At 46.3% G+C, this 14,719-nt stretch overlaps 1 protein-coding gene across 1 annotated transcript in view; it reads right to left on the minus strand.

Annotated features, from left to right (window-relative positions):
• The window catches only part of LOC309808836 (forkhead-associated domain-containing protein 1-like), a gene marked incomplete at both ends in the record, with an annotated part of 87,951 nt that overhangs the window by 18,107 nt on the left and 55,125 nt on the right, over window positions 1-14,719 (minus strand). The window contains 4 exons of the mRNA XM_082629409.1: window positions 1,172-1,276; window positions 2,291-2,380; window positions 4,630-4,760; window positions 8,427-8,535. Of these exons, the coding sequence (XP_082485535.1) occupies window positions 1,172-1,276; window positions 2,291-2,380; window positions 4,630-4,760; window positions 8,427-8,535 (435 nt within the window). The remainder of the gene's footprint in view (window positions 1-1,171; window positions 1,277-2,290; window positions 2,381-4,629; window positions 4,761-8,426; window positions 8,536-14,719) is intronic.

Below are 14,719 nucleotides of genomic sequence, written 5' to 3' on the forward strand. Positions count from 1 at the left end.
TGCCACGGAGCGGCTGGGCCCGTGAGCCATGGCCGCTGAGCCTGTGCATCCGGAGCCTGTGCTCCACTACAGGAGAGGCCACAACAGTGAGAGGCCCGTGTACTGAAAAAAAAAAAAAAAAAAAAAAAAAAAAGAATGCATATTGTAGTCTTCAGGATGACTACTAAGAGAATAGTAGAAGAGTGAAAAACTTAATTAATGTGTGATTTTGGTGAGTCAAGGACGAATGCTATTGTCTTACTATTACTAAGAGAATAGTAAAAAAGTGAAATATTTCAAAGCTAATAGAGGGGGAAAGTGGAATAAGAGAAAACCATCCACTCAGAAGGAGGCAAGAAAGGAGAGAAAAAGGAATATACCACAGATGGTACAACTGGTATTGAGCACGAAGGTAGATTTAAACCCCAGGACACGAGTAATTACATAATATAAATGGACTAAAAGTCAAAATTGTCAAACTGGATTTTGTAAAAATGATACGCTATTTGAAGGCATATGTCTAAACCTTAAGACAAAAATTGACAGAGAACATATGAAAAAGATATGGTATGAAAACTCTAACCAACAGAAAGCCAGTGGTGAATCTGAATGACAAAGGAGACGTTAAGGGAGAAACACTACTAGAGATGAAAAGGGACATTTCATGATGATCTAAAGTTTTGCTCTACAGGAAGTATTAGGATTCTAAATTTATATGCACCTAGTAACACAGCCTCAAAATATATAAAGCAAACATCGTTCATATTAAAAGAAGAAACACACAAATTACAAACATGTTGAGATTTTTAAAAACATTCTCAATGATGGAACAAAAAGACAAAAAAAATCAATATGAGAATTTAAGTTGGATCAACATCATTGGCAAACTTGATTTAATGGATCAATTCTTTCTTAGATAATTTCACAATTAAGATCTGAAGGCAGTCTAGGGTTGTGGTTACACACAGGAGCTTTGGAGTCAGGCAGACCTGGATTCAAGTTCTGCCACAACTACTTTATGCAAGTGAACTTGGATAACTTCCTTCACCTCTGTGAGCCTCAGTTTTCCCGACTGTAAAGTGGGGTTAATACCAGTATAGACCGCATGGGGTCATTGTGAGGATGAACAGAGATGATGCAGGTGGAGTGCTGGCCCCAGAGTGGTTCCCAGGCCGACCTGTCCCTGCCATACCTTGCTCTTTTCCCGCAGCGTCATAGAGATCAGGCTCTGCTCGGTACTGCTCCTTTTCAGCTCCACCCTGAGCTTCCTCATTTCTTTTTCCATGTCATGGATTTGCTGAAAGAGTTCCAACAACAGGGAAGTCAACTTCACAACTCATTTCATCCGGTTCATTAAGGCAGAAACCTAGTCTGGGATTCGCTTAACTCCTTCCCTTGGGGGACAATTCCACGTATTTGAGGCAAAGTAGACTTTCTTTCAACGGATGCAATGAAAGTGCTGGGTGAGGGAAAATTTCAGTTTCTTTTGAAGATAAGCATGGATCCTGGATTAAACAGTACAAGATACCTATCCACTCATTAGAGTCTCTTTCCTTGGGGCACATTTTTGAGTTCAATCTAAATAAGGGCTGTTTGGAAGACACAATGGGCACAGTTTGGAAGAAAAGAACAATGACATTTTTCTTTTTTCTCATTTGAGGCAGAAAAGTGTGCTCCTGACAGAGAGAAGAACACATGTCTCCTGCCCCCGTCACAGGCACCGTCCTTCCCAACGGATGGAAAACGTATGCCTGGTGATGTGCACGAGGGTTCGGGCCAGTACAGGGGGTGAACATTTACATTTAGTGGTCATCTTTTCATTGTGTTAATTTTTATGTTCACCTTCCATACAAGGCCAGTGATACATTTGCTTTTTATTTTGTTTTTATGAATTGTTGTAAAATTGAATGTATTTAAGCAAAAATACTTCAAGAAGAGTTGTGTTAATAACAGTGTTCAGGGTTGTGATAAAACTTGTGACAGTGGATCATGAAAGTCTGGGCATCACAAGTCCAGGGGTAGGGACCACGGTGAATTTCTAGCAGCATATGGTGGCCACCTCCCGTCCCTTTCCCCAGGGGAAACCTGATGAGGGGCCTTGAGCCAACTGCCCAGAAAATCTGGGGAGAGTGTGTTTTCCATGGTCTTTTCACCCATCTCTTTGAGGCTAGCAAATCAAAGCATTAACACACAAACACCCAGAAAGCCCCAGAGCTTGTGCTAGCTAATGGGCCAAGGAACCCCTCCAAAACCCTCAAGGCCACAATCTAGGCTTTCAGTGGACACCTAGGGGTCAGGAGGTTCAACGCACGGTTTTGCAGAGTTTTAACTCTTTCTCTTGGGCTTCCCACTTCTCCTTCTGGGCATCTTCCTTCTGTAACTCTTCTTTCAGCACTGAGCACTGTGGAGAAAAAGGACAAGGCCACGGGGGCTTGGCTGGGGGTCCCAAGTACCTGTGTTCATGCCCAGGAGTGTTTCCTGCTGTATAACCCAATCACACCTCTGAATTCTGAGAGGCGAGACCATTTGTGTGATGGGAGCACGGGATCCTGCAGTCGTTCCCAGTTCACCCCTCTCCTGAGTTCTGAGGAATAGAGCATCTAAGTTCCTCTTCAAAAGCCAGCAAACTTCACTGCAGGGGAAATCCAGCTTTGTAGAGTCTGGGGACTTAGGGTGCAGGAATTGGGATGTTTTCACGCTGTGACCAGTGAGGGCGGAGGGGGCTGAGCCAGTGAGCTCAGGTCCATCTTAGGGCTTTTGTGCAGGTTGCATCTCAAAGAAACAACTGCCCCGACTGGTGTGGAGGGGTAAACGGAGCTGTCTTGCCCGAGGGCGGCTTGGCAACAGGCATTAAGGGCATAAGGATGGATGTGCCTTCTTTTGACCCAGCAATTCCCACTTTAGGAATGTACCTTAAGGACAATGACTGGACAAATAAGTAAATCTGTAGTTTCAAGGATGCTCTTCACAGAATTGTCAGTAACAGTGGAAGAAAAAAAAAAAGAGGAAACAACCCAAGTGTTGTTTACAATAGCAGACCACTTTATAACACTGGATACATCCAGGAGAAAGTATGTAGCTTTTAAGACAAATGATAAGAGCGTTGATTTATTAGCACGGGAAAATAGTAAGCATTTAAAAATTTTAAAAATGTGCATAGTATAAATTAACTATAAAATGATTGATTGATTGATTTCTAGGCAATATATAGAAATAAGACTGGAAGAACATACATGAAAATATTAACACTTATTTCTGAAGGTAGCATTTCCTCTCCTCTCTTTTTATTTTTTGTTCTCAATGTCATCTACTTATTTTTCTAAAATTAACACACATGATATATGTCATTAAAAAAAAGGCATCTCAAATGTTCACAAGAGCAGTACCCTTGGTGGTGACGAGCCCTTGTGCTATTGGGCAGCACAGTCTAGAGGAGAAGGGACCTCATTCCAAGGTCAACGAGGAAGGGGAAACGGGGACATAAATCATCCAAATGCACTTCAGGAGGTAGAAGAGCCAAGCAGGTGCTGTCTTTGCAGATTCCTTCTACTTAGCACCAGCTCTGCATCCCCTTCCCGTCCCCAACACACACACACACACACACACACACACACACACACCACATTAAACAGCTATAGCACATGCCTGGGAAGACACTCTGCTTGGGAGAAACGAATGCAGAGGGCTTGGCCAGGCAGCCGACCTCGGGCACAGGCAGAAGAGCACAACGAAAACCAGCCTCCCACTTCTCGCAAAACGATTTTGTCATCCCCATTTCACAGATGGGGAAATGGAGGCCAAATAAGTTACAATAAAAGAAAGCTCTGGGATGGGACCCTGGTCTGTCTGATCCCAAAGCTCGTGCAGTGCCTTTCACCAGCTCCAAACTGGGTATGGTACTACGTACCAGGTATTATTTACTGTGCCTTTTCCTTGGAACCTCAAGATCTGTTCTCACCCCAGCCCCATGCAGACCTAGCTATCGGGTAGCCTCTGGGAATCTCTGAGTTGCCACATGAGATGAAAGCTTTGAGGTTTTACCTTGACTCACAGAAACAGGCACATCATGCAAATACTGAGAAATCTTATCCTATAGAGTCAGGATTCTAAAGTTAGCATTGAAGGCAAGATTTGCAAATAGTCAAAGTTACATGTAAAAAGCTCTTTGCTTGCCTACCACGTCCATCTTCCATAGAGACATTCTACACACTAAAGTCTAAGGAAGAAATGAGCGTCTGCGTGTTTGCATCTGGATCTTCAGACGTTCTGCTGTGAAGACAGTTATGAGAACCAGCGGTGCTGGGACCACGATGCAGCCGTGTGGTCATCCTTGCTCACAGGGAGATCGTATTCTGCTTAATGTTAAACTTTGTACTGGCAGTATATGCTCATAGGTGTGTTTGTTGCTGGGATTAAACAAACTCATTTATAATAGGGGTTAGAAAATGTTTGCTGGACTTGAAAATCTATTATGCTTCTTCTGAGCCACATACACACTCTCCTTTGAAAGGCTTCAGAGAAGTTGGCCACCTGCCCAGCAGCTACCCTCCCTGTGTCCTTGGGCACTGGCCTCATCTCACCACCGTGTGTCATGTGACTCCACTGTGTCTGCTTTTCGCAGCTACAATTTGCTGATGACCCGACACTCACTCTGGAGCTGAGGGCTTCGAGCTGGTGATCCTTTTCTTTGTTCTCACTTTTCAGTTGATTCACCTCCTGTTGTAATTGTTGAACTTGACCATCCTTTACTAACACGTCTCTTTGCAAAGATGACACCATCTCTGTAAAAGAACCAAACCAAACCAAAACAAAAGACTCATGGAGGTGAAAGAGGCAGGAAGGATTATTGGCAACACCATGGCTGTCAGCCAACGTTTGGACAAGACTTTCCAAGCCCGGGCCACCACCGGTGCCCTCCTAGGACTGGGGAGGCTTTTTCCAAGGGTCACAGAGCAGGAATGGGAATGAGAGCAAAGTCCACGGAACAGGGTTTGAGGCTTCAGTGAGAATGAGGGGCAGTCAGCACCAGCGAGAGGAGAAGCCGTTGGGGGCCCCTTGTGGGCACAGGCCAGGCACACCTGGGAGGAGAGGCCACACCATGGGCCTGGGGAACAAAGTCCCAGCACAGGGAAGTTCTAGGAATTCTGCTCCAGAGGCCAGGAGACGGGCGTGTGCCAGAGGGCACTGCTGGACACTATTGATGGGGTGGTTGGTTTCACAGTCCTCTGAGTTTGGAACCCTCTCTACCACTTATTAGCTTGGTGGTCTTGGACAAGCTATTTCACCTCCCACTGTCTGTCCCACACAGAGTTATTGTAAGGGTCAAATGATGCGATATGTCCCAAGAACACAAAGTAGCTAAATTATGTTTGTTACAGGGCGCGTATTGTTTTTCTCGGCAGCCAGCTTCCAAAATGGGCCCAATGATCACTACCACCTAGAATTCATGCCTTGTGTAGCCCCTCCCAACCTGAATAGGGCTGCCATGGGTAACCAATATGATACTGTGGAAATGACGGACTGTTTCCTCTCAGGCTGGGTCATAAAACACACTGTGGCCTCCTCTTTGCTCTCTCTCGAATTACTCACTCTGGGGGAAGCCAACTGCTGTGTTGAGGAAACTCAAGCAGCCCTAGAGAGAAGCATGTGTGCTCGGGGACTAAGGCCTCCGGCCAATAGCCACATGAGCAGCCATTCTGAAGGGGGATCCTCCGGCTCCCCCCGAGGCTTTAGATGACATGACTGATGCCCCAGCCGACATCTTGACTGCAACTCATGAGAACTAAGTCACCCCCCGCTCAAATTCCTGAACTACAGATACTGGGTGAGATCATAAATATTAGTTGGGGATTTATCCATTACATTTTGGGGTAACTTGTTATGCAGCAATAGATAACTACTCCATTACTGTAGTATCATTTTTTTTAAAACATCTTTATTGGAGTATAATTGCTTTACAATGGTGTGTTAGTTTCTGCTTTATAACCAAGTGAATCAGTTATGCATATACATATCTCCCCATATCTCTTCCCTCTTGCATTGTAGTATCATTTTGAATAAAAGTGGGAAGAAGGGTGCATAAATGCAGTGGTATTGGGTTATCTCCTACGGTTCTTTTCTTAAAAGAACATCAGGCCCAGTTTTAGTGGTAGGTTTCAATCAAGAATGTCTATGAAATAAAGCACAAAATGCTCCAGAATTTCATTTTAAGAATGAGCTTTGCCTCCAGGACAGAGTTCAGTTACTTGGAAATCCCTCTGGGGCTTGCCACACTTTGAGTGGGTCCAGCCCATCTCAAGCATTATCCCAACCCAGGTCTGTCCGACTCCCTGATCGGAGAAGGTGGGATCTGAGACAGGCTTGATGCTTGGATGAGGTTTCACTGGCCGACATACGGGAGGAAGGTGAGGACCAGCGAGTTCATCCTTCCATTCCTGGTGCCCAGAACAGCACCTAGCCTGGGGGAGGTGCTCAGAAAATATCTGAGGACATCCCAAGTGAGGGAGGAGAATAAGCAGAGACCTGGGGGCAGCAGGGGGTGGGGCTGGGTGTGATTAAGTTGCAGAGTGAGGCAGAAGAAAAGCACAGATTCATACAGAGATGGGGATTCACGTGTGACTCAGTGCTGTGCCTGGCTTCTACAGCTGTGGGCATGTTTCCTGCTACGCGCTGGCTGCCTTCAGAGTGATGTGCCCCTCCGAGGCTCACTGCCTCCTCCCTGTCACCTGCTTCTCTCCCTCCCCTCGTCTGTGAGTGGTCCCATCCTCTTCAGGTCTCTAGGCATGTCAGTTTCGGCTTAAAAAACTCCACTGGATTCCCAACACCCTTGGAATAAAAACCCAGACCCCCCGACCCTGCCCAGCCCCACAATCCCCTGTTCACTCCACGCAGCCTCGCTTGCCCTTGGCTTGTCCTTGCCCACCTGAATCAGGTCCTCTCTAAAAGAAGGACATAGCCGTGGAGGATACAGCATAAACTGGTTAGAATCGGCTAGGTCCAAGGGGGCATAAGATTCGACTTCCAGGGGAACTGGAGCCTCATTACAGGCTCATTGTAACACATGAGCGAAATGACACACGCACCAGCACCAGGACTGTTCCGAGGCTGACCATAAAGGTCAAAAAGTGGGTGGTGGGGCTTCCCTGGTGGCGCGGTGGTTGAGAGTCCGCCTGCCGATGCAGGGGACATGGGTTCGTGCCCCGGTCCGGGAAGATCCCACATGCCGTGGAGCGGATGGGCCCGTGAGCCATGGCCACTGAGCCTGCGTGTCCAGAGCCTGTGCTCCGCAACGGGAGAGACCACAACAGCGAGAGGCCCGCGTACAGAAAAAAAAAAAAAAAAAAAAAAGTGGGTGGTGGCCCAATGCTTCGAAATCCCCGCCCCTTCCCCAAAATATTAGAGTTGTCCCAATCCTCCCACTCATTAGCCTATAAAATTACCCAGCCCATAAAAACTAACTGCCCCATATTTGGGGGCCTCTAGCCTTCTGAGATGGCCCACACTCTGTCTGTGGAGTGTGTTTCTCTCTAAAGAAATCCACTTCTTACTTTGTCTCTCACTGAATTCTTTCTGCGATGAGACATAAAGAACCTGAGCTTTATTAAGTCCCGAGACCAGATGCGTGATCTCGATTAAAAGATAGTGGGTTCTGAGTGGGTTCGAGTCCCAGCCCACGGGTTCAAGTCCCACCTGAGTTCCATGGTTGCACACCCACTAAGCTGGTCCCCCTTGGCCTCCCCCCTTGAAGCGCTGGCCACCACAACACACAGTTTATTTTCTCCACAGCAGCACTGCTCTCTGAAGTGGGCTTGTTTATTCATCCGTTTACTTTTATTGTCTGTCACCCCCTCCCAAATCTGTGAGTACAGGAATCTGACTGTCTTGCTTGGCTCTCCCTCCCCGGAGCCTGGAACGGGGCCTGACACCTAGAAGGAGCTCAAGAAACATGTGGAAGCAATGAAGGAATCCAGGGAATCAAAGCTCAGTCACAGCTGTGCGTTGGCTGCCCCTCTCCCAACCCAAGCCCTTTATCAGGCAACAACCTCTGATCAAAATAGAAAATGGTTTCCTTTGGGCCCAAGTGCACTCGGCTGAAATGGGTGAGACTATGGGTGCCTTAAAGGAGTGACCCCATTTTGTCCACGCTCTAGTTTGCACTCAGGCTGCTTTGTGGAACCACCCAAGCCACAAGGCGACCTGTGTTCTCCCTGGTGGGGCCAGTGCTCAGGAGACCTTGTAGCCAAGAGATACCATTCTCTCAAATATTTACCAGGCCCTGCCCTTGGAACTGGGTGGCAAGAAACCTCCACTGAGGCAGAACTCTAATGCACCGACACGGGTGATCCCTGAGGCTGCACCCATGTCACGGGCACAGGTGCGCTGGTTGACTGGTGATGTCTGCAGGGGGAGGGCAGAAGCTCTGGGGCCTGAATGCAGAAGGGCCTCACCTGACGTGATTGCGGCGTCCCTCCTTAAGTTCTCGGCCTCGTGCTTCAGGGAGGTGATATCCAGGGTCTGGCTCAGCACCTGGTTGTAGCCTTGCTGTAGGGCACTGATCTGTGGAAGGAGGCAACACACAGTCAGAGGGGGCCAGCCAGGCCTGCAGGACACGCCGGTACTTCTCCAACGTTGGGCAAAGAGTCGGGCTGATCTTGGATCGGGGTGTTGGGGAAATCAAGGTTTTCCGTTGTCACTAGTGGAAGGGGCAGGAGGGGGCCTGTTCCTTCAGTGACCACCATGTCATCGGTCCTCAAGACACGAACCTTATCTTTGTGGCCACCCAGGGGCTCCGGTGCTGCTGTCTTCCTATGACCTGTGGGTTTTCAGCCATAAATAGACCAGCTGTTGGTTCCAGATCATCCAGCACTGACTGGATGCACAGCAAAGTTCAAAAGCCAGGAGCAGGTTATGAAATGAATTCCCTCTAATGAGAATAGAGGGTAGTTTATACCTCACAGAACACTCCAGAGTTTACAAAGCCCGTTCACACGTGCTACACTGATACTCGTCACAGCGTTGCTGAAGGCTGACGTTCCCATTAATGTGCCCATTTTGCAAGGGAGCCAGGTTGAGACTCAGAGAGGCGAGGCCCCCTGCTTGGGATCACGCGGCTGGTCAGACATGGAGTCTGATTCAAACCCAGTCTTTAGTTGCCTGGTTCCTCCTTCCCAGGTGGCTCTAGGAATGAGCGTGAGAAGTTGGAGGCTGTAAAGCAAGGCATGGACTCGGGAGCCGGACTGTGGCCTTCAAGTCCTGTCTCTGCCAGTTAACGGGCTTTGGGAACACAAGGAGGACACCATGTACTGTTTCCTTTTGTTCAGTCTGCACACGGGGTGATGGTGGTCCCAACCTGATAGGATTGTTAGAAGTATTTTAATAAGTTAACATGTGTACAAGTGCTCAGATCAAGCCTGGCACACGGCACAGGGGGAAGAGCTATTGACGGTCCTCTCCTCTGACTACCCACTGGGTGTTTTTTTTCTTTTGTTTTGGGTTTATTTTGGTTTTTTTTTTTGCGGTACGCGGGCCTCTCACTGTTGTGACCTCTCTCATTGTGGAGCACAGGCTCCGGTCACGCAGGCTCAGCGACCATGGCTCAGGGGCCCAGCCACTCCGCAGCATGTGGTATCTTTCCGGACCGGGGCACGAACCCGTGTCCCCTGCATCGGCAGGTGGACTCTCAACCACTGCGCCACCAGGGAAGCCCTCACGGTGTGTTTTAGCTTCAACTTCCCTCGTCCGTCTCTGGGGAAGGTAGTTGGTAATCTTTATGTGTGCATTTGTAAGCCTTGCCAGGCTCACTTAAACGCCAGTGTGGTTGTTATTAAGAGGAAATACAGGGGCTTCCCTGGTGACGAGGTGGGTGACAGTCCGCCTGCCGATGCAGGGGACGCGGGTTCGTGACCCAGTCCGGGAAGATCCCACATGCCGCGGTGCGGCTGGGTCTGTGGGCCATGGCCGCCGAGCCTGCGCATCTGGAGCCTGTGCTCCGCAACGGGAGAGGCCACAACAGTGAGAGGCATGTGTACCACAAAAAAAAATAATAATAAAAAAATAAAGGAAATACAGGAATCGTGGGTGGGAGCACCACAGGCCGGCTCTATCTATGGCTGCTGTGAGCACCCTCTAAGTCCATGGCTCAGAGCCCCCTCAAGGGCGGGCCCCCCTCCAGGGGTCTAGGTCTACACGTGGGGTGCGGAAGGCTCTCAATCAAATGCAACGTTGGTAAGGGCCTGAAAGTAGCTGCCAGGCCTCAGCCTCCACAGAGCAGGTACCCGAGAGGCCGGGAAAGAGAGCTGGGCCCAGAACCCCCTCCCTCTCGGTCTGATGTGGCCAGACTGCTTGTTCTGAGTGGCCCGGACATTCCCACCTCAAGGTGCACTGTGGGCCTTTGCCCTGTGATTTTTCAGATGTCAGGCCTCAGTACTCCCACAGGGACACGTTTATTGGGGCATAAATGTCAAGCAATCCGTAGACAGGACAAGAGCTAGCTTGTTTTGCTTTTCTTTTTTTTTTTTTCGCTGTACGCGGGCTTCTCACTGTTGTGGCCTCTCCCGTTGTGGAGCACAGGCTCCGGATGCGCAGGCTCAGTGGCCATGGCCCACGGGCCCAGCCACTCTGCGGCATGTGGGATCTTCCCGAACCGGGGCACGAACCTGTGTCCCCTGCATCGGCAGGCGGACTGTCAACCACTGCACCACCAGGGAAGCCCCACTAGCTTGTTTTGATAGATCAAAACGGAAGTGACAAGGAGAAGGATGCAATTTCTTTTCTTTTTTTAAAAATAAATTTTATTTATTTATTTATTTATTTTTGGCTGCGTTGGGTCTTTGTTGCGGTGCATAGGCTTATTGTGGCGCCTTCTCTTGTTGCAGAGCCTGGGCTCTAAGCACACAGGCTTCAGTAGTTGTGGCACGAGGGCTCAGTAGCTGTGGCGCACAGGCTTACATGCTCCACGGCATGTGGGATCTTCCCGGACCAGGGCTCGAGCCCGTGTCCCCTGCACTGGCAGGTGGATTCCTAACCACTGTCCCACCAGGGAAGTCCTGGGTGCAATTTCTTTGTTCTCCTAAGGTAAGGTTGCCAGATTTAGGGGAGGAAAAAAGGATGTTCACTTAAAATAGGATTTCAGATAACGAATAATATTTTAGTGCAAATGTGTCCCATGCAATATTTGGGACACACGCTAAAACGAAATTCTAAAATTCAAATTTAACTGGGTGTCCTTACTTTATCTGGCAACCCCACCCGAAGAGAGTTCCTAAACTTCAGTCATTCATATACCACTTTCACCATTTTTCCCATGTCTCTTGGCTAGCCCCACTATAATTTCTTAGCGTTTTTCGTAGAAGCAGCTCCCTTTTTAAACTTAAAAACGTGCATTAAATTAAAAATAACTGTTATAAGAGTAAATAGAGACTCAGTGTCTTAAATAAAAATAATCCCTCCAAAAGAAGAAATACAGGAATTTCCCTGTTTACCATCAGACCAGGTTTCGGGCATCATGCTAAAAAAAAAAAAAAAAAAAAAGATTGGGGGGAGGTGGTGGGCATGCCCAGGTAATGGAGTTCGGGCGTGCTGATATGGCCACCAGATGGCGCTCACAGCCTTTGGTCTTGGTTTGTGTCCTTGGAAATCTTCTCATTATTACTCTGGTAGAATTAACAGATACGTCAAGGTCTCACAAGTTTTCTGACTCGTTTCATACACCATCATGGTTCAGAGTCTAGGACATTTGGGGCAGTTACACTTACTTTTTCCCTGGGGCACCTGAGACATTATTGGGGGGGGTCTATGCTAGAAGTTGCGGGGACACAGGCCACTCTGACCCCCACTCTCCCCAAGGCTATACTTTTGCATGTTTGTGCTTTGGAAACTTTCAGTGAAAAAATTCTTTCACATCTTACTTTTCTCTGTTGGGGGGAAATACAACTTTTCCATAAAAGGTCCTTGGAACACTGAAAGTGTTTGTAAGCTCTTCTCAGCTTAATGCTTTTATTTGCATGATACCAGAGATAGAACACACAGAGACAAACTTCCAGAAGGGAAAACATACGTTCCCCTCTAAGACTCCAGTGGTTTTGACAGATTGAAAATATTTCAATCTGAGTGTCAGAGTTTTAGGATTTCGGATTGCTGGAAAACTCCAAAGAGTCTTCAAACCTCTTTGATACTTTTACTATCAAAGTAAATATCCATATTGTTTGTAATGGCATAAATTCCAAGATGTTTAATGTCTGTTAAGCTGTGTAATAAAATGGGCACTGAATCATAAGAAAGTTAAGAGTGCTAGGAGGAGTGATTGTTTCAGGATGATAATTTGGCTTCTAATTAGCACAGGCGTATAAGAGCACATGGAGGTAAGAATTTTCTAGTGATATTGTAGCGGATCGAAGATCTCTGAGAGCAAATCATTATGCACACACCTTCGGGGACCAGGGAAAACACATAAAGTAATCAGAACCATAAATCAACCTGCCATGTGGCTTATACTTCTGGAGGAATGCTCTGCAGGCAGTAGAATAGTTAAGAAACTAAAATGTCAGTGGATGAAACTCGATTTGAGTTCAAACCGATGGAGCCTCTGGTTCATATATGCCTTGCTATAAAATATTCTTCTTCAGTTATAAGTGAGGCTCCAGTGGTAGGGGAGGCAAGAGCATGATGCATCAGTGTAATTATTTCTAGATAATTTCTTTGTAAAAAAACATTTTTCCCCCAGATATCGGCAGCCACTTTAAATAAAACTCAAATTGGGACCAGCTGATATTCAAAGATATGTGGAAATTATATAATATTCTATGTCAAATATATTTCAATTATTTAAAAAAAGGTATGTGGGGAATTCCCTGGCAGTCCAGTGGTTAGGACTCTGTGCTTCCACTGCTGGAGGCCTGGATTTGATCCCTGGTCAGGGAACTAAGATCCTGCAAGCCGCGTGGTATGGCCAAAAATAAAAAAGGTATGTGGGAATAATTCAGCCTCATCCATGTAGCTGAAAAAGACATGTCATTTTCTCAGGAAAGCTCTGAAATGGGAGAATAACTGAAAGGAATATTTCAGCAAAATTGGGTTCAGTTCAAGAAAAAGATGCTCATTAATGTGTCAGCTACCTGTCAAGGTAGCTGTTTGCACTAATAATTCCTACAGGACCTGTTACTTTCATTGTTTTTTCAAAACCAGGTTTGAAGGAGAGTCATTAGTTCATTTAAATATTAGAGCATGTATTTGTTGACTTGTTTTTTCTGTCTCCCTCACTAGAGCATAACAGGGGGAAGGATCATGTCTGTCTTGTTCTCTGCTGAATTCTCAGAGCCTGGAAGAGGGCATGGCATGGGATAGGCCCCCCAAAATATTTCTTTGGATTAATGGACGGATGGATGGATGGATGAATAAAGAACAAACAAACAGACACGGTCCTAACAGAGTTCTAGAAGGTTACTGGGCCCAACCTTTGCCTTCATGGAGCTTACAGTTTCCTGCTAGAATCTCCTAGGTTCACCATACACAATCTGTGTCCTTTCTACAGCACCATTTCTAGGATTGAAACTGTGTACCTAGAATCGGTTACAGAGGGAAAGACAGTAAACAGAGAACAAGAGAACAAGGGCCCCCAAGCACTGACTACGTTTTTTTTTTTTCTCTCTCTTTTTAAAAAATGTTTATTTATTTATTTATATTTTTCTTATTAGTCACCCATTTTATACACATCAGTGTATACATGTAAATCCCAATCTCTCAATTCATCATACCACCACCCCCACCCCCTGCCGCTTTCCCCCCTTGGTGTCCATACGTTCGTTCTCTACATGTGTGTCTCCATTTCTGCTCTGCAAACTGGTTCATCTTTACCATTTTTCTAGGTTCCACATATATGCGTTAATATAGGATATTTGTTCTTCTCTTTCTGACTTACTTCACTCTGTATGGCAGTCTCTAGATGCATCCACGTCTCTACAAATGACCCAATTTTGTTCCTTTTTATGGCTGAGTAATATTCCATTGTATATATGTACCACTTCCTCTTTAACCATTCGTCCGTCGATGGGCATTTAGGTTGCTTCCATGATCTGGCTATTGTAAATAGTACTGCAATGAACATTGGGGTGCATGTGGCTTTTTGAATTATGGTTTTCTCTAGGTATATGCCCAGTAGTGGGATTGCTGGGTCCTATGGTAATTCTATTTTTAGTTTTTTAAGGAACTTCCATACTGTTCTCCATAGTGGCTCTATCAATTTACATTCCCACCAACAGTGCAAGACGGTCCCCTTTTCTCCACACCTTCTCCAGAATTTGTTGTTTGTAGATTTTCTGATGATGCCCATTCTAACTGGTGTGAGGTGATACCTCATTGCAGTTTTGATTTGCATTTCTCTAATAATTAATGATGTTGAGCAGCTTTTCATGTGCTTCTTGGCCAGCGGTATATCTTCTTTGGAGAAACGTCTATTTAGGTCTTCTGCCCATTTTTGGATTGGGTTGTTTGTTTTTTTAATATTGAGCTGCATGAGCTCTTTATATATTTTGGATATTAATCATTTGTCAGTTGCTTCCTTTGCAAATATTTTCCCCCAGTCTGAGGGTTGTCTTTTCATCCTGTTTATGGTTTCCTTTGCTGTGCAAAAGCTTTGAATTTTCATTAGGTCCCATTTGTTTATTTTGGTATTTATTTCCATTACTCTAGGAAGTGGATCAAAAAATATCTTGCTGTGATTTATGTCAAAGAGTGTTCTTCCTAT

The sequence above is a fragment of the Mesoplodon mirus genome, assembly GCF_964341445.2.
Source record: "Mesoplodon mirus genome assembly, chromosome: 7".
NCBI classification, from domain to species: domain Eukaryota; kingdom Metazoa; phylum Chordata; class Mammalia; order Artiodactyla; family Ziphiidae; genus Mesoplodon; species Mesoplodon mirus.